This window comes from Coregonus clupeaformis, chromosome 8 (genome assembly GCF_020615455.1).
Source record: "Coregonus clupeaformis isolate EN_2021a chromosome 8, ASM2061545v1, whole genome shotgun sequence".
NCBI classification, from domain to species: domain Eukaryota; kingdom Metazoa; phylum Chordata; class Actinopteri; order Salmoniformes; family Salmonidae; genus Coregonus; species Coregonus clupeaformis.
Window position 1 is genome coordinate 36059555 of NC_059199.1, and position 26938 is coordinate 36086492.

A 26938-nucleotide genomic window follows, 5' to 3' on the forward strand; every position below is an offset into this window, starting at 1 on the left:
TCATAGTTTCCTTACATTTATTAAAATATGCGGATCCTGAGTCTAGATAGAAGCAAACTAAGCATTCAGAAATCTATAAATGTATTTATAGTCAATTGTTCTTATACTAAATATATACCAATATTATAATATTTTAATCAAAGGTGTTTTTTCCCCCTAAAATAATAGTTTTATCATACTGAATATTTGTGAGAGAGAAGCTTTCTCCCCATGCTGTGTTGTAGGGCTATACTCCTGTGTTGTAGGGCTTCTATACTCCTGGGTGAAATGTCCTTTGTGGCAGTCCTTTGACCACAGAGAACTTCTCTTTTTATATTGTGGTCAGCTCTTCACCAATAATGTCAGCAAAAATACTTTTGCAGCCGTCTTATAAAATCTTAGAAACTCTATTGAAGTCTGATGGACAGAGCTATGAGGATCACAAATGTTGGAGCTCCTTTTCTTCTTAAGCTCGAGAAAAACGTCCCATCCCTGTTTAGAGTCCTCCAGCTTTAGTACGAGTTTCTCACAGTGCACTGCACAACCTCAGGCTCTCACATTGCACACACTCACGCAGTTTTGAGTCTGCATGGCCCTCCTCTGTGACGCCATAGCGATGGACTTCCTGCGTAATGCGGAGGCGGCGGCCTCAGTGATGCCATTATAACTGTCGGTCTCTGCCGAGTCCTCGCTGTTCTGAGACTTGGTGGAGTCCTGGAAGTCTGGTTTCTGTCTCAGCATTCTGTTCTGATCCTCCTTCAGCTCCTGGTAGGACCGAGAGAATGTGTGGAAGATGGAGGTGACGGGGAATGCCATCAGGAGGATCCCACTGAGGATGCTACTGAGCGCCACCACCTGACCTGGGATGCTCCGCGGCACCATGTCCCCATACCCCACCGTTGTCATGGAGATCACCGCCCACCAGTAGGTGCCGGGGATGCTGGTGAAGTCGTACTTGGCGCCCATCTCGCTCTCCGCCAGGAACACTAGCGGGGAGAATAGTGCCATGGCAACACACAGGAAGAGGAGGAGCAGGCCGAACTCGCGGGTGCAGCGTCGGACTGTCAGGCCTAAGGTCTGCAGCCCTAGGGAGTGGCGCGCCAGACGCATCACGTAGAAGATCCTCAGGGCCCGGAGTACCCGCAGCACCAGGCCCACCTTCTCCAGGTAGTTGTTCCCACCGCTGGGCTTCTCCCCTCCCTCAGACAGAGAGTCTACGATCAGGGTGATGTAGTAGGGCAGGATAGCCACCACGTCAATGACGTTGAGGGGCGTCTTCAGGAACACGCACTTGCTCGGCGTCTGGATGAAGCGCAGCAGGAACTCCAGAGAGAACCAGGCCACACACACCGTCTCCAGGACAAAGATATTGTAGCACCTCTGAGAACACTCACCCTGGAAGACAGAGGAAACAGTGTTAAGAAACACTCAGTGGAAGAGAGCGAACATAGTGTTAAGGGTTTAAAAAGTGTTATTGAAAAAGTTAAGGTGAGCAACAATTATAATGCAAGACATTGTTAGGAAAGGACAATACATTCACTATTATAAAACACTCTGGACAACTATTTCCTAATCACACAAGTCAGTTGTTCCTATCCGGCTCGAAGGACCAGTTCAAGAGCCACCAGTGGCGCCAGACTCCTCTACAACAGGAAAAGAGACCAGTTTCTTTGATCAAACAGCCAGAGGGAGATGTGTATTTTTCTTCCTGTTTATTATAAAATTATACTTTAAAATAATTAATAAAGCTGAGAGGAGAGGCTTTGATGATGTCAGAGATTCATTGAGGTTGAACACTGATTGAGGAAACACTATTCCCTTCCTTTAATTGACAAGACCAATGGGCTATACAGTACAATGTACAACTCCTTTAGACAAACCATCCTGGTAGCAATATCTGGTCATACATTCAGAATCTTTGTACCCAAGATATAAATTACTGGTGTCCATCCACAATAAATAAAGACATACAAGTGACAGATCCATGGAACTCATCCAGCCACAAAGTCAACAGCAACGTGAAGCTGAGGGGAAACCATAGATTCCTTCCCTTCCCCTTCTCTCTCCAATGTGACCATTATTAGTGATATTAATGCAACTTCATTAAGTGAAAATAATTTCCTTCCAGGGATCAGCAGGGACTAAGCTAAAGCCAACTGTGACTAAATTATAAATATATTATAAATACTTTAAATTTACTTCTGACATGCTGAAATATCCTTAATTCCTGTAGCATAATACATTTTCCGTCTGCTCTAAATGGGTCCATAAATATTATATAACTGTAATTACATGTGATTATGAAAACAGGCCCAGAAGGAGAACTGGTAGCAAGGAGGAGGAGGGGGTGGAGGAGGGGGTGGATTAGTAAAGCCATCTATAATGATTTATTTGTATAAAAGAAAGAAGCCAAGCTGTTGGTCTCTCCTTTCATTGCACTGTCGCTCTGGGGTACCTAGCTACGCTTCATCAACATGTTTAAGAACAAGCATAAAATAATGTCTTAATTACTTTTGGCAACTTTCTGTAACTTTCCTCTAGTTTCCTTCAGTTCCATCATACATTCTACTCAATTACTCCTTAAATGTTATTAGGGAACATGTGTTTTTGAGCAGCTGTTGAGCTCTAACCTGTTAGAGAATCATCACTCGTGAATAAGATGCAAAAGGTGCTTAAAAACAACAACCAACAATATGCATCTTAATAACCAATCCAGTGTATCCTTGGAGACATACAGTCGCATAGTGAGGATGGAGAGTAAGAACAGAGCTGGGGGACGTTTAGATTATCATTATTCTAGTAAATATAATTTAATCAAAGCAAAGCTGTGTATCTGAAAGGGTAAGGCGGCAGAACAGAAATAAACATTCACAAATATATCAACCAGAGGAACATTTCTTTCTTCCATGTTTACTAATCCAGACAACATGCAACCACTTCACTATGCTTGGTTATTCACAGAGGACAACAGTAAACCCACTGGGTACAGATGTCATTTCAACATCTAGTTTTGATTTACATTTGGTTAAGTTATCAACTGACGTGAATTCAACGTGAAGTTAACAAAATATGTCACCATGTCATTGGATTTAGATTAAAAGTTGGGTAAAACAAAAATGAGGAAATCCCCTTGAGTTGATGACTTTTGCAAATCAAAATCAGTTTTCCACGTTGATTCAATGTCATCACATTGATTTATTTTGTTAAAATGACGTGGAAACAATGTCGATTCAACCAGTTTTGCCCAGTGGGAAGTGTGTGCGCGCGTAAAACATATTTACAATTTGGCCATTTGTTGTTGTAGTTACGTTGTCCTTTGATGGGAATCTTTCTAGTCGAGTAGGCTACATGTACCGCATGCCCCTGCCCCCCCTTCCCTATGCCCTACAGTGCACTGTGATACACCGACATCGCTACAGTGGATCAAATTAAAAACACACAATTCTCTGATTCAGCAAACACGCTACTCTGACCGTATCAGAGCTCCAGACAGGCGTGTAGCAGACATGTAGCGTGTTAACCAAACTTTTTCCACTCAGGCCCCCCTGTGCGTGCGCCATGTCTATTTCTATGCACACAAGCACTGTTCATGACACAATCTGTTTACACCCCTCTTGTTGGTGGAGAGAAAATGTTGCAGGTTTAAAGCGAGGTGAGGAGTGTGAATATCGCAGCTATGTACATGGCGGCCATATTGGATTTCAAGACTTCTCCATCTGAGGACACACATTTCTTTGGTCTAGATTCTCCAACTTCTGTGTTAAATATTTGTTCCAAAACCAGAACACTGTTAGACAATAACAACACACCAAGACTTGTCAGCAGTGTAGAATGTGGTAGATAATGATCTGTTAGTTGTTTCCACGTGTTGTCAGAGCTATGGTACATTACATTTACATTTTAGTCATTTAGCAGACGCTCTTATCCAGAGCGACTTACAGTTAGTGAATACATATTTTTTTTATACTGGCCCCCCGTGGGAATCGAACCCACAACCCTGGCGTTGCAAACGCCATGCTCTATCAACTGAGCTACATCCCTGCCGGCCATTCCCTCCCCTACCCTGGACAACGCTAGGCCAATTGTGCGCCGCCCATGAGTCTCCCGGTCGCGGCCGGCTGCGACAGAGCCTGGATTCGAACCAGGATCTCTAGTGGCACAGTTAGCACTGCGATGCAGTGCCTTAGACCACTGCGCCACTCAGGAGTAGTAATCACTGTGTGAAGGAGTAGTAATCACTGTAATTTGTATGAATATATTTTGTGTTTATACAGTGGGGAAAAAAAGTATTTAGTCAGCCACCAATTGTGCAAGTTCTCCCACTTAAAAAGATGAGAGAGGCCTGTAATTTTCATCATAGGTACACGTCAACTATGACAGACAAATTGAGAAAAAAAATTCCAGAAAATCACATTGTAGGATTTTTTATTAATTTATTTATAATTTATGGTGGAAAATAAGTATTTGGTCACCTACAAACAAGCAAGATTTCTGGCTCTCACAGACCTGTAACTTCTTCTTTAAGAGGCTCCTCTGTCCTCCACTCATTACCTGTATTAATGGCACCTGTTTGAACTTGTTATCAGTATAAAAGACACCTGTCCACAACCTCAAACAGTCACACTCCAAACTCCACTATGGCCAAGACCAAAGAGCTGTCAAAGGACACCAGAAACAAAATTGTAGACCTGCACCAGGCTGGGAAGACTGAATCTGCAATAGGTAAGCAGCTTGGTTTGAAGAAATCAACTGTGGGAGCAATTATTAGGAAATGGAAGACATACAAGACCACTGATAATCTCCCCGATCTGGGGCTCCACGCAAGATCTCACCCTGTGGGGGTCAAAATGATCACAAGAACGGTGAGCAAAAATCCCAGAACCACACGGGGGGACCTAGTGAATGACCTGCAGAGGGCTGGGACCAAAGTAGCAAAGCCTACCATCAGTAACACACTACGCCGCCAGGGACTCAAATCCTGCAGTGCAAGACGTGTCCCCTGCTTAAGCCAGTACATGTCCAGGCCCGTCTGAAGTTTGCTAGAGTGCATTTGGATGATCCAGAAGAGGACTGGGAGAATGTCATATGGTCAGATGAAACCAAATATAACTTTTTGGTAAAAACTCAACTCGTCGTGTTTGGAGGACAAAGAATGCTTGAGTTGCATCCAAAGAACACCATACCTACTGTGAAGCATGGGGGTGAAAACATCATGCTTTGGGGCTGTTTTTCTGCAAAGGGACCAGGACGACTGATCCGTGTAAAGGAAAGAATGAATGGGGCCATGTATCGTGAGATTTTGAGTGAAAACCTCCTTCCATCAGCAAGGGCATTGAAGATGAAACGTGGCTGGGTCTTTCAGCATGACATGATCCCAAACACACCGCCCGGGCAACGAAGGAGTGGCTTCAGAAGAAGCATTTCAAGGTCCTGGAGTGGCCTAGCCAGTCTCCAGATCTCAACCCCATAGAAAATCTTTGGAGGGAGTTGAAAGTCCATGTTGCCCAGCGACAGCGCCAAAACATCACTGCTCTAGAGGAGATCTGCATGGAGAATGGGCCAAAATACCAGCAACAGTGTGTGAAAACCTTGTGAAGATTTACAGAAAACGTTTGACCTGTGTCATTGCCAACAAAGGGTATATAACAAAGTATTGAGAAACTTTTGTTATTGACCAAATACTTATTTTCCACTCAATTTGCAAATAAATTCATAAAAAATCCTACAATGTGATTTTCTGGATTTTTTTCTCATTTTGTCTGTCATAGTTGACGTGAACCTTATGATGAAAATTACAGGTCTCTCTCATCTTTTTAAGTGGGAGAACTTGCACAATTGGTGGCTGACTAAATACTTTTTTTCCCCACTGTATACTGTATCTAGGATCCTAAAATGTCAATTAATGGTCACATATAATTCCAGTTAATTGATATTTTCCAATCAGCTTAACCTTTGTTTTAATGTTAGACTGAGTGGATTTGTATTTATTATGGATCCCCATTAGCTGCTGCCAAGGCAGCGTATACAATTTTAAAAACATTACATTTACAGATTTCACAACACACTGTGTGCTCTCAGGCCCCTACTCCACCACATATCGACAATACAAAATCCATGTGTACGTGTGTGTATAGTGTGTATGTTATCGTGTGTGTGTATGCATGTGTCTGTGCCTATGTACAGTGGGGAGAACAAGTATTTGATAACCTGCAAAATCGGCAGTGTTTCCTACTTACAAAGCATGTAGAGGTCTGTAATTTTTTATCATAGGTACACTTCAACTGTGTGAGACGGAATCTAAAACAAAAATCCAGAAAAATCACATTGTATGATTTTTAAGTAATTAATTTGCATTTTATTGCATGACATAAGTATTTGATACATCAGAAAAGCAGCACTTAATATTTGGTACAGAAACCTTTGTTTGCAATTACAGAGATCATACGTTTCCTGTAGGTCTTGACCAGGTTTGCACACACTGCAGCAGGGATTTGGGCCCACTCCTCCATACAGACCCTTCAGGTTTCGGGGCTGTCTCTGGACAATACGGACTTTCAACTCCCTCCAAAGATTTTCTATTGGGTTCAGGTCTGGAGACTGGCTAGGCCACTCCAGGATCTTGAGATGCTTCTTACGGAGCCACTCCTTAGATGCCCTGGCTGTGTGTTTCGGGTCGTTGTCATGCTGGAGGACCCAGCCACGACCCCATCTTCATGCTCTTACTGAGGGAAGGAGGTTGTTGGCCCAGATCTCGCGATCATGGCCCCATCCATCCTCCCCTCAATACGGTGCAGTCATCCTGTCCCCTTTGCAGAAAAGCATCCCCAAAGAATTGTGTTTCCACCTCCATGCTTCACAGTTGGGATGGTGTTCTTGGGGTTGTACTCATCCTTCTTCCTCCAAACACGGCTAGTGGAGTTTAGACCAAAAAGCTATATTTCTGTCTCATCAGACCACATGACCTTCTCCCATTCCTCCTCTGGATCATCCAGATGGTCATTGGCAAACTTCAGATGGGCCTGGACATGCGCTGGCTTGAGCAAGGGGACCTTGCGTGCGCTGCAGGATTTTAATCCATGACGGCGTAGTGTGTTACTAATGGTTTTATTTGAGACTATGGTCCCAGCTCTCTTCAGGTCATTGACCAGGTCCTGCCGTGTAGTTCTGGGCTGATCCCTCACCTTCCTCATGATCATTGATGCCCCACGAGGTGAGATCTTGCATGGAGCCCCAGACCGAGGGTGATTGACCGTCATCTTTAACTTCTTCCATTTTCTAATAATTGTGCCAACAGTTGTTGCCTTCTCACCAAGCTGCTTGCCTATTGTCCTGTAGCCCATCCCAGCCTTGTGCAGGTCTACAATTTTATCCCTGATGTTCTTACACAGCTCTCTGGTCTTGGCCATTGTGGATAGGTTGGAGTCTGTTTGATTGAGTGTGTGGACGTGTCTTTTATACAGGTAACGAGTTCAAACAAGTGCAGTTAATACAGGTAATGAGTGGAGAACAGGAGGGCTTCTTAAAGAATAACTAACAGGTCTGTGAGAGCCGGAATTCTTACTGGTTGGTAGGTGATCAAATACTTATGTCATGCAATAAAATGCAAATTAGTTACTTAAAAATCATACAATGTGATTTTCTGGATTTTTGTTTTAGATTCCGTCTCTCACAGTTGAAGTGTACCTATGATAAAAATTACAGACCTCTACATGCTTTGTAAGTAGGAAAACCTGCAAAATCGGCAGTGTATCAAATACTTGTTCTCCCCACTGTATGTGTTGCCTCACAGTCCCCGCTGTTCCATAAGGTGTATTTATCTGTTTTTTAAATCTAAATTTTACTGTTTGCATCAGTTCCTTTATGTGGAACAGAGTTCCATGTAGTCATGGCTCTATATAGTACTGTGCGCCTCCCATCGTCTGTTCTGGACTTGGGGACTGTGAAGAGACCTCTTGTGGCATGTCTTGTGGGGTATGCATGGGACTCCGAGCTGTGCACCAGTGGTTCAAACAGACAGCTTGGTGCATTCAACATGTCAATACCTCTCATAAATACAAATAGTGATGAAGTTAAATCTCTCCTCCACTTTGAGCCAGGAGAGATTGACATACATATTACTAATGTTAGCGCTCTGTGTACATCCAAGGCCAGCCGTGCTGCCCTGTTTTGAGCCAATTGCAATTTTCCTAAATCCCTTTTTGTGGCACCTGACCACATGACTGAACAGTAGTGCAGTTGCGACAAAACTAGGGCCTGTAGGACCTGCCTTGTTGATAGTGCTGTTAAGAAGGTAGAGTAGCGCTTTATTATGGACAGACTTCTCCCCATCTTAGCTACTGTTGTATCAATATGTTTTGACCATGATAGTTTCCAATCCAGGGTTACTCCAAGCAGTTTAGTCACCTCAATTTGCTCGATTTCCACATTATTTATTACAAGATTTAGTTGGGGTTTAGTGAATGATTTGTCTCAAATACAATGCTTTTAGTTTTATAAATATTTAGGATGAACTTATTCGTTGCCACCCACTCTGAAACTAACTGCAGCTCTTTGTTAAGTGTTGCAGTCATTTCAGTCACTGTAGTAGCTGACGTGTATAGTCATCCACATACATAGACACACTGGCTTTACTCAAAGCCAGTGGCATGTCGTTAGTAAAGATTGAAAAAAGTAAGGGGCCTAGACAGCTGCCCTGGGGAATTCCTGATTCTACCTGGATTATGTTGGAGAGGCTTCCATTAAAGAACATCCTCTGTGTTCTGTTAGACAGGTAACTCTTTATCCACAATATACAGTGAGGGAAAAAAGTATTTGATCCCCTGCTGATTTTGTACATTTGCCCACTGACAAAGAAATGATCAGTCTATAATTTTAATGGTAGGTTTATTTGAACAGTGAGAGACAGAATAACAAAAAAATCCAGAAAAACACATGTCAAAAATGTTATAAATTGATTTGCATTTTAAATGAGGGAAATAAGTATTTGTGGCCTCCACGTGCCTGTATGACCTCCCTACAACGCCTGGGCATGCTCCTGATGAGGTGGCGGATGGTCTCCTGAGGGATCTCCTCCCAGACCTGGACTAAAGCATCCGCCAACTCCTGGACAGTCTGTGGTGCAACGTGGCGTTGGTGGATGGAGCGAGACATGATGTCCCAGATGTGCTCAATTGGATTCAGGTCTGGGAACGGGCGGGCCAGTCCATAGCATCAATGCCTTCCTCTTGCAGGAACTGCTGACACCTCCAGCCACATGAGGTCTAGCATTGTCTTGCATTAGGAGGAACCCAGGGCCAACCGCACCAGCATATGGTCTCACAAGGGGTCTGAGGATCTCATCTCGGTACCTGATGGCAGTCAGGCGACCTCTGGCGAGCACATGGAGGGCTGTGCGGCCCCCAAAGAAATGCCACCCCACACCATGACTGACCCACCGCCAAACCGGTCATGCTGGAGGATGTTGCAGGCAGCAGAACGTTCTCCACGGGCGTCTCCAGACTCTGTCACGTCTGTCACGTGCTCAGTGTGAACCTGCTTTCATCTGTGAAGAGCACAGGGCGCAAGTGGCGAATTTGCCAATCTTGGTGTTCTCTGGCAAATGCCAAACATCCTGTACGGTGTTGGGCTGTAAGCACAACCCCCACCTGTGGACGTCGGGCCCTCATAGAGTCTGTTTCTGACCGTTTGAGCAGACACATTTGTGGCCTGCTGGAGGTCATTTTGCAGGGCTCTGGCAGTGCTCCTCCTTGCACAAAGGCGGAGGTAGCGGTCCTGCTGCTGGGTTGTTGTCCTCCTACGGCCTCCTCCACGTCTCCTGATGTACTGGCCTGTCTCCTGGTAGCGCCTCCATGCTCTGGACACTACGCTGACAGACACAGCAAACCTTCTTGCCACAGCTCGCATTGATGTGCCATCCTGAATGAGCTGCACTACCTGAGCCACTTGTGTGGGTTATAGACTCCGTCTCATGCTACCACTAGAGTGAAAGCAAAAGTGACCAAAACATCAGCCAGGAAGCATAGGAACTGAGAAGTGGTCTGTGGTCACCACCTGCAAAACCAGTCCTTTATTGGGGGTGTCTTGCTAATTGCCTATAATTTCCACCTGTTGTCTATTCCATTTGCACAACAGCATGTGAAATTTATTGTCAGTGTTGCTTCCTAAGTGGACAGTTTGATTTCACATTAGTGTGATTGACTTGGAGTTACATTGTGTTGTTTAAGTGTTCCCTTTATGTTTTTGAGCAGTGTATTTGGTGGAGACGTTGATCAATGATTACAGCTTATATTCACCCACTCAAAGTCTGCCAAGTTTGTTGAATTTCCAATGTGTTATCACTTTGCTTTCAACCATTTAAAAGCACAGCACAGTTCAAAATGGGAATACAATGTCAGATATTTTGTTTATTTATACAACAGATGAATGTGTTAACACTCTGCTTAATTTAATAGCAGAACCAAATGACCTGGATTGCATTTGAGATTGCATTAACAGAACATGGTGCAAGTGATCAATGCCATTCGAGATTTTGCACAGATTATAAACAGCAATTGTGAAGCTCTCCACAGACCTAAAATGACCTATGCATGCTATCTTGAACATGCACATTTTATATGATTACATAAGAAGGAATTTAAAGTTACAGTAACCTCAATGTGGCCATGGATGCGTTACTCATTTTAAGGTTGAATTTTACATTCGTATGTAAGATGACCTTAACTTTAGGCTATTTACGGTATTACAAAAGTAATATTGAATTGTGTTAGGTTGACAAAGCAACCAAATATCAACATTTAAAAGGAGATGTATTTACTGCTTGGATAGTTCCATCTGAGCCACTGGCTTAATCCCATTCTTTAACTTTATTTTTGGTTGAGTTGCAGACATGAATCCAACATATCTTTTGTTAACTTGACGACAAGTTAGGCTATTTATTGTATTTCAAAAGTGATTCAGGTCTCCATTTTAACTAAAAATATAAAGTTAAAGAATAGGCCTAAATCAAATCAAACTTTAAATAACGTTTAATTTGATTTAGTCCTATTCTTAAACTATTTTTGGTTGAGATGGAGATGTGAATCCAACATATCAATTACTAATTTGTAGACAAACTCCTTCAAATGTTGATATTTGGTTGCTTTGACAACCAAACAATTCAATATTACTAAATATCATAACATTTGAAATCAACCAGAGCTTGAAACCCTAGGCCTATTGTGTTGTCTATTTTTAGTTGAATTCTGTGTTGAATTGAAACAATAGCTGTTGATGACTTTGCAAATGTTATATAGGCCTAAATAGCATCATTGATGATATATTAGTTATAAAGTATGGTCACATTTAATTTGCTCTGTTAAACCTACCCTTTGGAATGTCTTCGATAGTAACAGTGAATCTATTTCATTTTAAGTGGAGATCTCTCAACAATTATTCTCACGATAGCACAGTCAGTGACAAAATCATAGCTAAGCAGGGCTGGGCATGGTTAAAACCCTGGATGGGAGACCAAAGGTAGACGTAGATAGATACATTCTCCAGTAGGTGGTGCTGCCCAGCCTATTGTTATTTTTTCTGATAATGGATATAATATTGAAGATCTGATGTTGGTTTTAAAAAAAGGTACACATTCGACATTTGGTTACCATGACATAATCCTTTGGTTGAAATTTCACCCTCAAAACAACAGTTGACTTCTTCCAAATCCAATGTATTTTCCACATCACAAGACATTGACACATTTTATTGAAACAATGTGGACTTCAACCAGTTTGTGCCCAGTGGGATGTCCCTTTAATTGTCAGCTGACTTCTTGCAAGCCTTGCTAATTTGCAAATTGATCATGGAGGATGGTGTTCAGTGTGTGAAGGTTTCTGCTGGTATATCATGCAAGTTTAAATAAAAATACCTATTTATTATAAAATGACCGTCTCATTAATGTGAGAGGGCATTGGCCAGCTAGCTCACACTCAGTGAACAGATGAGCCCTGCTCCTTGTGAGTCTGAAGGCTGCTGTGGTTTAATGCTTTGATGTTAATGTGCTACACATTGGATATTTTAGAATTTTTGCATTGTAATTTCTGAAAATGTTCATAATATATCTGGCGGTAATAGTCTGGCTGTGATATTCACCTATTGATTTCTCCCGCCGGAGCGGCATCTGTTGTCAAAATGGGAAAGCTGTTCTGAATGTGGCATCTAGTGGAAATCGCTTGGTCACTTCCTGATTGCTAAAATTGTACACTGTTCGCTCAATTTCAGACTGTGGGCTGACACACCTGGTAGTACATGTAGACTGACACACCTGGTAGTACATGTAGACTGTGGGCTGACACACCTGGTAGTACATGTAGACTGTGGGCTGACACACCTGGTAGTACATGTAGACTGTGGGCTGACACACCTGGTAGTACATGTAGACTGGGTTGACACACCTGATAGTATACAGTGTCTTCAGAAAGTATTCACACCCCTAGACTTTGTCCACATTTTGTTGTGTTAGACTGAATTTAAAATTGATATTTTGTCACTGGCCTACACACACAATACAACACATTACTAAGTACCACTATCCATATTTTCAAGCATAGTGGTGGCTGCATCATGCTACGGGTATGCCTGTAATCGTTAAGGACTGGGGAGTTGTTCAGGTAAATAAAGAAATGGAATGGAGCTAAGCACAGACAAAATCCTAGAGGAAAACCTGGTTCAGTCTGCTTGAAATGAGCAGTTCATGCTTGAAAACCCACAAATGTATCTGAGTTAAAGCAGTTCTGCATAGAAGAGTGGGCCAAAATTCCTCCACAGCGACATGTGAGACTGATCAACAACTACAGGAAGCGTTTGGTTGGAGTCATTGCAGCTAGAGGTGGCACAACCAGTTCAGTGTAAGGGGGCAATTACTTTTTCACATTGGTTGTTGCATAACTTTTTTAATGAAATAAGTATGTCATTGTGGTGTCATTGGTTCACTCAGGTTCCCTGTATCTAATATTAGGTTTTGGTTGAAGATCTGATAACATTCAGTATCAAAAATAGAGAATCTGAAAGGGGGCACAATTTTTCTTCACAGCACTGTATGCAAGAGAGGAGACAGAGTAGCAAGCAATAATTTTGTTAATTCAAGACTAAAGTATCCCAAAGTCTCATGAGGATGATTCAGAGTAAAGAATATATGAGTTATTAGTATTCCATTCACGAACAGAAAAGCAACAATTCAAGGCAGAACAACTTAAAGATTAAAAGTAATTTCCCCTCGTTCTCTTTCACCTGTAAAGATGGTAACATGAAAGCGCAGCTCTACATTAAAATCAGCCAGAGATCTCCCCAGTTTTTATCAGAGAGATGAAAACGGATAAAACAAGTCCTACATTTCCACAGACGTTTACAGGGGGAGGAAGTCATTTTGAGATTGAGGTGTGAAAAGACTGAAATTGACACACACATTCTGAGAAGACTACTCTGAGGATACACTACTCGGAGGACACATGTTTTTTTATCCTCTATTCATCCAGATAGAGGCAATAAGCAGACCCATAAAACTCTGCGTGTGTGCGTGCATGCAGCTATTATGTGGCCCCGAATCACTCTCAGAGCTGTATTAGAACAGACAAGCTAAGTGCTTTCAATCTCCATCAGCACCTTGGCTTTGTCCTCCGACGCTTTTATAAAAACCACAACTTTGTTTCTGTTTTAATGGATCCACACCTGCACACAGGCAAAGGGATATGAAAGTTAGAGCCTAACTGGGGTCAGGAAGACAAGGGTTGTCAGAACATCTCTGAGCAGGTGAGACAAGCCTGTCCTCTGGACGGAGGAACAAGCTAAATTCATGAACAGAATGTAACATTTAACATGGTTGAGGATGCCAGCTCTTACTGTAAGACTACAAATGTATTAGATGTTTATCCTGCAGGTCTAGTTCCTTCATGAGTTTAGCCTATAGCTGAAACATCACATCATGATAAACTGATTCCGAATCTACATCTCAATAAAGAAAGCGTTGTGGGGATTTAATTGAATTCATTTGCAGCCATTGTGGGAAGATCTATGCCATCAAAAGCCTCCTGTTAATGGATATTAGCTAAACTAATGGAGGAGGATGGTGGGTGGACTCCATTCAAAATGCTCAGGTTATTAGCTCTGGCTAATGAAGATAGTTGATCTGGATTTCACTGAAGTGTACATACACACACACACACACACACGCACACACACACACACACACACACAACTGCTGTGTTACAATGAGAGGGAGAGAGAGACTTGACAAACAAATAAGAAAACTCTGTACTTGGTGATAGGGAGCAGTATCTATGGAATGTTTTCTGTGTATTCCCATGTCCATGTTTGGACCCTTACAAAAAAAGATTGCATTTTTGAAACTGCAGTAAAAGTCCAGTAACTGCAGTCGACTGTGGTATTTTGGTTGCAGTAATTGCAGCATACTGCAGTTATACTGCACTCTGACTGCAATATTTTTTTGTAAGGGTAACCCTCCTTGTAGCTACTGTAACTAGCTAACCCTCCATGTAGCTAGCTCACAAAAACCCTCATTGTAGCTACTGTAGCTAGCTAACCCCCCTTTGTAGTTAGCCCTCTAACCATCCTTGTAGCTACTGTAGCTCGCTAACCCTCGTTGTTCTCCGATTGATTTCCCCTTTGAAGATACAGCACTTCCTCAGCCCCCTCACCCCCCTTCTTTCACATCGACGTGGAGGTCTCTTTGATAGTGGGAGAAGCCTGCGGAGGTTCTCTTTAATCATTCAAAAGCTTTATTGATGTCATTCAGGAGGTTGACGGTGTTCTGCGACAAAGACACTCCAGAAGGAACCCTGAGGTCTCAGAGGCACAACTACTAGACATGAAACACGCAGAAGATGATATAATTACTAAATATAGTTACTTATCTCTCAAGCCGTCAGTGGAATTTATGTAGTAGGTGGCCACTGGCCAAGTTCTAACCCCTTTGCGACCCCCGAGGACAATCTCTGGCTCAATGTGCCTTCAGAAAGTATTCACGCCCCTTGTCACTGGCCTACACATAATACCCACTTGTCAAAGTGGAATTATGTTTTTAGACATTTTTACAAATTAATTAAAAATTAAAAGCTGAAATGTCGAGTCAATAAGTATTCAACCCCTTTGTTGTGGCAAGTCTAAATAAGTTCAGGTGTAAAAATGTGCTTAACAAGTCACATAAGTTGCATGGACTCTGTGCCATAATAGTGCTTAACATGATTTTTTTTATGACGACCTCATCTCTGTACTCCACACATATCTGTCCCTCAGTCGAGCAGTGAATTTCAAACACAGATTGAACCACAAAGACCAGGGAGGTTTTCCAATCCCTCGCAAAGAAGGGCACCTATTCGCAACAATTGTGTGTATTCCGCTACCTGCTGTGCAGGTGGACAATAAAGATCCCCAAAATTAAATAATGCAAGGTACATATATAGTGAGGGAAAAAAGTATTTGATCCCCTGCTGATTTTGTAAGTTTGCCCACTGACAAAGAAATGATCAGTCTATAATTTTAATGGTAGGTTTATTTGAACAGTGAGAGAAAGAATAACAACAACAAAATCCAGAAAAATGCATGTCAAAAATGTTATAAATTGATTTGCATTTTAATGAGGGAAATAAGTATTTGACCCCTCTGCAAAACATGACTTAGTACTTGGTGGCAAAACCCTTGTTGGCAATCAGAGGTCAGACGCTTTCTTGTAGTTGGCCACCAGGTTTGCACACATCTCAGGAGGGATTTTGTCCCACTCCTCTTTGCAGATCTTCTCCAAGTCATTAAGGTGTCGAGGCTGACGTTTGGCAACTCGAACCTTCAGCTCCCTCCACAGATTTTCTATGGGATTAAGGTCTGGAGACTGGCTAGGCCACTCCAGGACCTTAATGTGCTTCTTCTTGAGCCTCTCCTTTGTTGCCTTGGCCGTGTGTTTTGGGTCATTGTCATGCTGGAATACCCATCCACGACCCATTTTCAATGCCCTGGCTGAGGGAAGGAGGTTCTCACCCAAGATTTGACGGTACATGGCCCCGTGCATTGTCCCTTTGATGCGGTGAAGTTGTCCTGTTCCCTTAGCAGAAGAACACCCCCAAAGCATAATGTTTCCACCTCCATGTTTGACGGTGGGGATGGTGTTCTTGGGGGTCATAGGCAGCATTCCTCCTCCTCCAAACACGGCGAGTTGAGTTGATGCCAAAGAGCTCGATTTTGGTCTCATCTGACCACAACACTTTCACCCAGTTCTCCTCTGAATCATTCAGATGTTCATTGGCAAACTTCAGACGGGCCTGTATATGTGCTTTCTTGAGCAGGGGGGACCTTGCCGGGCGCTGCAGGATTTCAGTCCTTCACGGCGTAGTGTGTTACCAATTGTTTTCTTGGTGACTATGGTCCCAGCTGCCTTGAGATCATTGACAAGATCCTCCTGTGTAATTCTGGGCTGATTGCTCACCGTTCTCATGATCATTGCAACTCCACGAGGTGAGATCTTGCATGGAACCCCAGGCCGAGGGAGATTGACAGTACTTTTGTGTTTCTTCCATTTGCAAATAATCACAAACTGTTGTCACCTTCCCACCAAGCTGCTTGGCGATGGTCTTGTAGCCCATTCCAGCCTTGTGTAGGTCTACAATCTTGTCCCTGACATCCTTTGAGAGCTCTTTGGTCTTGGCCATGGTGGAGAGTTTGTAATCTGATTGATTGATTGTTACCTGTATAAAAGACACCTGTCCACAGAAGCAAACTGAGATTAGGAGCACTCCCTTTAAGAGTGTGCTCCTAATCTCAGCTCGTTACCTGTATAAAAAGACACCTGGGAGCCAGAAATCTTTCTGATTGAGGCAAACGTACAAAATCAGCAGGGGATCAAATACTTTTTTCCCCCCTCACTGTGTATGTATATATATATATATCCTGAGCTCAGTACTGCGCTATATCTCAGATTACCTCTACCCCAATACCACTAATCCCTAAACTTTGCATCCTAAATCTTTACCCAGAGAAAAACAAGAAAATTGTATTTCTGTAACTGTTGATTGTCCTATTTGGAACTAATAAATATATGTATTAAAAAAAGATAGAAACTTTGTTCCTTTTTACCCATTCTACATACGGGTCAAGAGACGTGCATTAACTACTCCTGGATCTTTTAGTCTAAGATATTATCAAATGTCCAACGGACCCCAGAGATAACACTTTTTACCGGTGCCCTGCTCCGAAAATCAAAGCTGTTCACTTCATGCGTCCATATTTTTGCGAGCCACAACGCACGCTCCCTTTGTTCTTTAGATACACACAATATCAACATCATACCACTCCTGGAATACTTCATCTGCATCCACTTTTCCCAACGCCTTCTTCACCATCCTCAGGACTTCAAAAGGGTTTCCCAAATTAACATCCTTATCCAAATAATGTATTCAACAACAATTTTTGCCCTTTTTGTTCCATTCTTGGACTTCACTGTTATCCACTTATCTTTCTCACTAACTGTGCTTGATGCGCTTTCAGCTTCAAACAACACTTCTGCTTCAACCATCTTAACCTCTCCTCGATCGAAGATTCATCTTCACAGAGAACGAGCCACCCTGCCCAAACTAATTTCCCTACAGCTGTAATCGCTGCCAAAGGTGATTCTAACATGTATTGACTCAGGGGTGTGAATACTTACAGTACCAGTCAAAATGCCAAGAGTGTGCAAAGCTGTAATCAAGGCAAAGGGTGGCTAATTTGAGAATCTCAAATTTAAGATATATTTTGATTGGTTTAACACTTTTTTGGTTACTACATGTTTCCATACGTGTTATTTCATAGTTTTGATGTCTTCACTATTATTCTAAAATGAAGAAACTAGTAAAAACCCTTGAATGAGTAGGTGTCCAAACTTTTGACTGGTACTGTATGTATACATTTGCTAAATCTTCTTAAAACATGTTTTCAATTTGTCATTACGGGGTATTGTGTGTAGATGAGTGAGAAAAAATATATATTTAATCAATTTTGAATTCAGGCTGTAACAATAAAATGTGGAATAGTCAAGGGGTATGAATACTTTCTGAAGGCACTGTATATTCTATGTTAATTACTAAGACAATGTGGGCAACAAAATTCCTTTATTGCATGAATAAGAGCAAGACGAGAGTGCAGCAGCAATCTGGCAAAGGGAATAATCTGGTATTCATGTAATTGAAGTTGTAGTGTAGCAGTCGTCCCTGACAACATCCCTGAGCCATCACACTACCTCTGTGATGATGAGTTACTATCAGAGGGAAGACTCACTGTGGAGGATGTCCCTCAAACATCATCCAACTAACAGCAGAATGCAGATATGGATGTACCCAGACTTTTTCCAGGTCTGTAACTCGGTCAGGTCAAACTCCTGGCCCTATGTATAACCCACCCGAGTGTGACCCGGAAGTAAAACCCTGTGAGCAAGGAGTAAACAGGAAGTGAACTCACCCTCTCCTCTTCCTCCCTGAGGTCAGGCATGGTACTGATGCAGAGCGTTACCGCGGTGATGGCCACAAACACCACTGACAGAAAGGCGAAGATCTTCCCAGGTAGTCCAGATTGAGGGTTCTCCACCATGTCGTGGAGCCTGCGCATACACCCCGCCATGCGGTTCTCCTCCTCCCCCCCCACCCCGGGGGGCCCCTGCCCATCCTCACAGCTCTGGGGGGTCAGGGTGGTGGTGAGCTCTGCTTCCTCCTCCTCCATCCTCAGCTGCTCCTTGAGCTCCTCCTGTCTTATGCGTAGCTTCCTGAGGCAGCACCACTCCAGCCTGGTGTCCTCCAGGCCCCAGTAGACCAGCTCCTCCTGGAAGGACAGGGCACACATCTCCCTCAGCAGCCGGAGCCGCCCTGCCGCCAGGAACGTCACAATGGTGCGGAACGCAGATGGGCTGCGGTCGAAGAAGAACTCCTGGCGCCCGTCGTCGTAGTCGTCACACACCTCCATGATCTCGTCCAATGAGCTGCAGCCCCTCAGCCGGCCCAGCCGCGTCAGAGGGAACTCCTCCAGAACGGACCAGGGGATACGGTACCTGGTGGGAGAGGAAAACACAATGTTACCGCTGCACAACACCCTTGCACAATAGTCACTGAAGCAGCAAGATCTAAAGAACATTAAAACGTAGACTATTTCTGTGCCCAGTTTATATCCCTTTTAAACCTTGCGCCGAAAGACCTCTAATTATGGACTATTGATTATCGAGTTGAACATGCCAACTCTTGATTCTATTGATACGGTACCTGATCCCGCCCACATTGATGACGGCTGACAGGTCATTCTCCTCCTGCACCTCGTTGGGCCTCCGCAGCAGCTGTTGCCGTTTAAAGAACACACCCTTCTTACTGACCACCTCCTGCTGGTTCTCCAGGGGGAAGTGAAAGGGCGTGAACTCTTTTTCCGTGCTGCCCACTAGGAAGGCCACCTCCTGGTACATCCCTGCTGCTCCTCTGGGGGACCCAGGAGGTCCTGGTTGGGAGGAGGGGGGGTTCACTGGCCGACTGGGTTGGCAGGGACCTCACCCATCCAGGAGCAGGGCTGGTCTCTGGAAACAAAGAGGAAAGAAAGTTCAGAGGTTTTTAGAGATGACCTCCACAGGTTTATTGGGACAAATTTGGTCCGAATCTCAGGGTGAACCAGATTCTACTCACTCTTCAGACTCCATTTATCTTCTCTCGCATCACATCCCAACAAGTCTTACATCAGCAGAAACCCAGATGCAGAGAGAGGAATTCGTTAAGTTGTTGTGGTATTTAACGCGTCGCTGAGGCCCTAAATGAGGTGCTTCTCTTTAAAATAATTGTTTATCAAGGTTCACTAAATTACAATAAATACAGACCAATTAACTGTGGAATTTCAACAAAGAAAATAACAAACAGGTTGGTTATACCGGAGTAAAACTTCATCTTTCATGGGCCATTGACTTTGTTTACGACAACAGAAAAAGGGCAATTAACTCTGCAGCAATAATGTCGTTTTAATCTTCTTATTCCAACATAGATTTTTACGTCAGTATAACCACAGCCAAAGAAACAAACCCTAAGATGTGGTACTTTCTAATGGCACCTTCCAGTCTTAAAACCAACAGAATGCAGCTCTGCGTAACGAGGGTTAAATGATTCATACTAAGCCAAATTAGATCACAATGAACTACTGTCAGACACAATACTCCTCTTCATGATGCTGCATTACACTCTAAAACTTTCATCAGTTTAATTTAAGAGAAGTCATTCACGAGTGTTCTGAACCTCAAAACAGGACACATTGTGACTTTTGGTGGATAAGAGGAAACATTACAAATTCTTACGAAATATTTTTTGAGAAATTATCATCACTCTCGTGTCCAATATTACAAGTCCAGTCCAAAGTCTCCAGAGACCAGAGTGTTTTCATGAGGTATTGATTTATTGTGATGTATTTTACATTATGTTGCTGCAGATGGGTGAAAACATTTCAGTCCCGTCTCCTGCAACTAAAATAGAGTGGTGAAAGATGCTAGCCTAATGACAGAGATGCTAGCCTAATGACAGCCTAATGGGCTAGGGACGAGACTTCAAAACAGACAATGATTTTACCTTGGATACAATTTACTGTTGTGACAGGGCAGACTGGGGACAGACAGTTGTGTGGAGAGCGAGAGAAACAGAGAGAAGGGGAGAGCGAGAACTACAGACAAGGTGACAGGACAGAATATATGTATTAATGCTGTTATTTGTATGCATGAAAGACAACTGCAGATTTAGGAAACCCCCCAAAAAACAAGTTTGAGCCATTAGTATCCATCACCTGCTGATTAAACACAGTGAAATGTGTCAGTGCGCTCCAGTGCCTGGCTGGATTGGCTCAGTAACGCTCCTTTCACACGTACTGATGTGACATCCAACGGGAAAATAAGCTCCAGATAAAATGTCACATCTTCTGCTGAAGCCTTGTGTGTTCTAATGTATTTACCACTTGGTTTACCACGTTCTGTTTTATTTTACAATGGGCAAAAGGGGGCACAAAAATGGGGATGGATCCAGGATCAAGTGCAGATAATTGAGTGTGTTTTTCCTATGGTGCGTATGTCCAGGGTTGGGTAGGTTACTTTCTAAATGTAATCCAAGTCACTATACTAAACAAAAATATAAAAACGCAACAATTTTACTGAGTTACAGTTCATATAAGGAAATCAATCAATTCATTAGGCCTTAATCTATGGATTTCACATTACTGGGCAGGGGCGCAGCCAAGGGTGGGCCTGGGAGTGCATAGGCCTACCCACTGGGGAGCCAGGCTCAGCCAATCAGAATGAGTTTCTCCACAAAAGAGCTGTATTACAGACATAAATACTCCTCAGTTTCATCAGCTGTCTGGGTGTCTGGTCTTAGACGATCCCGCAGGTGAAGAAGCCGGATGTGGAGGTCCTGGGCTGTCGTGGTTACACGTGTTCTGCGGTTGTGAGGGTGGTTGAACGTACTGCCAAATTTTCTAAAAACGACATCGGAGGCGGCTTATGGTAGAGAAATGAACATTTATATCTCTGGCAACAGCTCTGGTGGACATTCTTGCCAATCGCACGCTCCCTCAAAACATCTGTGGCATTTATTTCACCTCATTTATATTTTTGTTCAGTGTATGTTTTGTAGTAAAAACAGATACAGGAGAATAAGTGTTTCCAATGACATCGGTGAGCATCGTGTGATTTTGACCAATTGTGAGTAGGCATTGCCTACTAATTGTTTGATGATGTCATTAAAAACGCTAATCTTTATATTGTTTACTACAAAACATAGAAATGCACAATTTTCACATATGTTGATGTTTGGGTGGTGCTGTAGATGATGAATATGAAGTTGAATAATTTGGACATTTCCCTTTAGAAGAAAAACCATCCATCAAGCTCATTTGTGGTCTGACTCACTCAAGTGGAACAAACAAATGTATTTGGATGTCATTGCCAAACAGAAAGGTGTCAATTTATTTTTTCCCCGCAAACATCCTTTCTGAATTTAAAAGTAATCCAAGTAGTAATACTGTAAATAGATTAGAATATTTTTCCTGGTAACGCAACAGATTACAATTTATTTTTGTAATCAGATTACATGTAATCAGTTACTCCCCAACCCTGCATGTCAATAGATTTGCAACATACAGGCAGATAAAATACCTCCGTGCAGTGTACACATCAGATGTAATTGGTTAGCATGCGAGTCAGACTGTCCCCCCCACCCCACCCCTGTCTCTGGGGGCTCAGATAATGACAGGTCCATAAATGCACAGAACACCACCCCTGAGAGGAGGAGGTTATGAACCTTGACATAACACCCAGGAGACCTAAAGTGCACAGACCATACAGTGCCATCATTTACAATCCCTTACAGGTGTAGGATCTTAACTTGGATCACTTTTATTACTGAGAATTTTCCTGTGCCAAAGGAAATGCAAATGAGCTTTGTGATTTACATAAATTCACTTAAAACCCGCACTAACACATGGTTATATTAACAGTATTGCACTTTTCATTTAGCCTACTTTTGTCCAGCTCAGTGGTGGAAAAAGTACCCAATTGTCATACTTGAGTAAAAGTAAAGATACCCTAATAGAAAATGACTCAAGTAAGTCTCCCAGTAAAATCCTACTTTAGTACAAATCTAAAAGTATTAGGTTTTAAATATACTTAAGTATTAAAAGGTAAATGTAATTGCTAAAATATACTTAAGTATCAAAAGTAAAAATCATTTCAAATTCCTTATATTAAGCAAACCAGACAGCACCATAAAAATAAAAAAAATGGATAGCCAGGGTCACGCTCCAACACTCAGACATCATTTACAAACGAAGCATGTGTTTAGTGAGTCCGCCAGATCAGATGCAGTAGGAATGACCAGGGATGTTCTCTTGATAAGTGTGTGAATTAGACCATTTTCCTGTCCTGCTAAGCATTCAAAATGTAACAAGTACTTTTGGGTGTCAGGGAAAATGTATGGAGTAAAAAGTACATAATTTTATTTAGGAATGTAGTGAAGTAAAAGTACACTGCTCAAAAAAATTAAGGGAACACTTAAACAACACATCCTAGATCTGAATGAATGAAATTATCTTATTAAATACTTTTTTCTTTACATAGTTGAATGTGCTGACAACAAAATCACACAAAAATTATCAATGGAAATCAAATTTATCAACCCATGGAGGTCTGGATTTGGAGTCACCCTCAAAATTAAAGTGGAAAACCACACTACAGGCTGATCTAACTTTGATGTAATGTCCTTAAAACAAGTCAAAATGAGGCTCAGTAGTGTGCGTGGCCTCCACGTGCCTGTATGACCTCCCTACAACGCCTGGGCATGCTCCTGATGAGGTGGCGGATGGTCTCCTGAGGGATCTCCTCCCAGACCTGGACTAAAGCATCCGCCAACTCCTGGACAGTCTGTGGTGCAACATGGCGTTGGTGGTTGGAGCGAGACATGATGTCCCAGATGTGCTCAATTGGATTCAGGTCTGGGGAACAGGCGGGCCAGTCCATAGCATCAATGCCTTCCTCTTACAGGAACTGCTGACACACTCCAGCCACATGAGGTCTAGCATTGTCTTGCATTAGGAGGAACCCAGGGCCAACCGCACCAGCATATGGTCTCACAAGGGGTCTGAGGATCTCATCTCGGTACCTAATGGCAGTCAGGCTACCTCTGGCGAGCACATGGAGGGCTGTGCGGCCCCCCAAAGAAATGCCACCCCACACCATGACTGACCCACCGCCAAACCGGTCATGCTGGAGGATGTTGCAGGCAGCAGAACGTTCTCCACGGCGTCTCCAGACTCTGTCACGTCTGTCACGTGCTCAGTGTGAACCTGCTTTCATCTGTGAAGAGCACAGGGCGCCAGTGGCGAATTTGCCAATCTTGGTGTTCTCTGGCAAATGCTAAACGTCCTGCACGGTGTTGGGCTGTAAGCACAACCCCCACCTGTGGACGTCGGGCCCTCATGCCACCCTCATGGAGTCTGCTCAAACGGTCAGAAACAGACACATGCACATTTGTGGCCTGCTGGAGGTCATTTTGCAGGGCTCTGGCAGTGCTCCTCCTGCTCCTCCTTGCACAAAGGCGGAGGTAGCGGTCCTGCTGCTGGGTTGTTGTCCTCCTACGGCCTCCTCCACGTCTCCTGATGTACTGGCCTGTCTCCTGGTAGCGCCTCCATGCTCTGGACACTACGCTGACAGACACAGCAAACCTTCTTGCCACAGCTCGCATTGATGTGCCATCCTGGATGAGCTGCACTACCTGAGCCACTTGTGTGGGTTGTAGACTCCGTCTCATGCTACCACTAGAGTGAAAGCACCGCCAGCATTCAAAAGTGACCAAAACATCAGCCAGGAAGCATAGGAACTGAGAAGTGGTCTGTGGTCACCACCTGCAGAACCACTTCTTTATTGGGGGTGTCTTGCTAATTGCCTATAATTTCCACCTGTTGTCTATTCCATTTTCATAACAGCATGTGAAATGTATTGTCAATCAGTGTTGCTTCCTAAGTAGACAGTTTGATTTCACAGAAGTGTGATTGACTTGGAGTTACATTGTGTTGTTTAAGTGTTCCCTTTATTTTTTTGAGCAGTGTACAAATAGCAAAGTAAAGTACAGATACTCAAAAAAACTACTTAAGTACTACTTTCAAGTATTTTTACTTTACACCACTGATCCAGCTAATCGCCTAACCACCGATCAAGCAACATTATGGACTAAACGTTAAAATCCTGTTGCTGCAGGATTATTTTGCTACAACAACATTGGTCAAATTAAGATCCTACATCTGTATGATGGACCATGTATTGATACATATAGGGCCAAATGTCTAACAGTGCTCGGATGGTTTGGGGAAGAAGACAATATCTGCAGAGATAACAGAGCATGGCTGCTGCGCTGCTCTTTCATTCATGGCAAGCTGTTCTAACATTGTGGAATTGATTCTTCCCCTCTTGGTGCGTTTGACTGAACTACTGAAACATGGAAGCATAGTCCTGCTTCACTAACCACAAATCCACATTTCATTAACATAAACATTCTGAAAGCCCAAAGATGGGTTAATGACAATGGTTCGGACTTGACAATAAAACCAAAAATCCATTCTAATTAATTCACTCAAAATACAATAAAGGTTTGCAGGTTATAAAAGTTACTTTCTAAAGTCCATCTCTTGCCCCTGGGGGTTATATAAATTAGTTTGTGTCTCACTCATTTACTTGGCTGCATGATCATTGTGACCTATTTACGCAGCCCTTTAATGAAAGCAATTATAAAACTGCACCAGGGGAAAGTAACAAAAAAAAAGGCAGATGAAGGTAGGCCTAATCTAGAGGTATTCTGAAATGTGACATATGGATCAGATTTGAGCTATCTAGTGGACCAATACTCGAAACAACCTATCTCCATTTGCATCTTTACACAACCACACAAGGCAGTGGTTGCTTTTCTATTTGTAGATCGTGATGTATGCAACGTAGGTGGTCTATAGTGTCTGTATCATGTCCTTCATGTAGTTTAGAGATAGTGCAACTACGATGTCCAAGACACATTTCCCCCTTGAGGGCAATGTTTCTCTCGCCTTTAGAATCTGTCCTGAAGGTAGTCATTTCTCCCTGCATGTCCTCATATATTACATGGACTGTCTGTGTGTGGTTCCAGGACACATAGGAGAATAGTGTCATGTTTAGCAGCATCAGCCTCCCAGACCCCTAGTCCACATCCCTATATCTCCACCCTAAACCGACCCCCAGTCCAGTCCACACATTAACAAGTTAATGAGATGTGGGAGGAATGCATAGACCTATATATAGAGAATCCATACAGGCAGTAAAAGGAGAGCCATTTGAGAGGGTAGGACCTCTTTTAAAAGGGTGTATAACCCATTGACTTGCATGGAACTCAATCACGGTCCATGATAGGTTCAAGAAAGAGTTTAGCTGAGAGGGTAGAATTCAGTAGCCTACAATAGAAACCTCCTTTTGTTTGATACAATTATATCCCCATTTGTTTTGGGGTTATACAATTATTGAGCCAAGTCGACCAAAGACCCAATACTCAGATGGTTCAAAAGCCTATATTTGAAATAACCTATAGATTAATCTTATCTAGGAGACAACTTTAAACCTGGCTCTGTCAGATTTTGTACATCTTGCAAAAAATAACCCGCTGCCATAGCCTACAGTGTAGTTCATTGTAAGGGAAGGTTTGAAATGCATCACAATTTCTTCCACACAACATGCATCGTGAATTAACATTCGCCTAGCCAGTTTATATATCGATAGACATTAGAGCATAGACTAATTTGTGACAATAGCCGGCTAGCCTAAGTGAGCCGCGCACTCCAACGTTTAGAAAAATGTTAGGCTACTATGCAATAAACGCTGAATAAATATTTTTCAAAGTGTCTGTACAAACATTAAAATATTAATTCATGATTACCACACCTACCTGCTGTGTTCGGCTTGTGTCCATCGGCAGAGAACTTCCCCACATTTCGATATCAGTTATGAAAGCGCATATTGGTCAACATGAAATACATGCTCCAATCGACTCCGTCCTCTGTATAAATGGTCCTAACATGGTAATTGACTTTATACCAGGTGCACTCAATCCAAGGTAACGTCACGTGCTTTACTTCCGAACCATATGGAGCAAGTTTGCAGGTTTGGTAAACTTGCTGCGCACCCGCATTAGCAGAATCAAGGGGAGAATTAAAATACTGAAAACTACTTTGATTGTTTTAAGTCGAATGAACTGAAATAATTGCAAAAGATTCCGTCCAAATTCAACAAAAGAGACTCACGAGAAAACAGTTGGAAAAGACGCCGCGTATTTGAGAAGAGTCCAGCGTGAATGATTGGGTGTTGCAGCACTGTGATAATTCCAATTTGAGGGCTCTGCTCTGACTGTATAGGAGTCGGACAGACTACTCTGCT

At 42.8% G+C, this 26938-nt stretch overlaps 1 protein-coding gene across 1 annotated transcript; it reads right to left on the bottom strand.

The window, feature by feature from the left end:
- Positions 1-26938, bottom strand: LOC121572924 (potassium voltage-gated channel subfamily G member 2). The gene is made up of 4 exons (XM_041884959.2): positions 26451-26938; positions 19245-19546; positions 18454-19036; positions 1-1374 (listed from the first exon to the last, which is right to left on the bottom strand). The coding sequence occupies exons 2-4, from the start codon at positions 19436-19438 to the stop codon at positions 526-528; spliced, it is 1626 nt and encodes a 541-aa protein (XP_041740893.2). The 5' UTR covers positions 19439-19546; positions 26451-26938; the 3' UTR covers positions 1-525.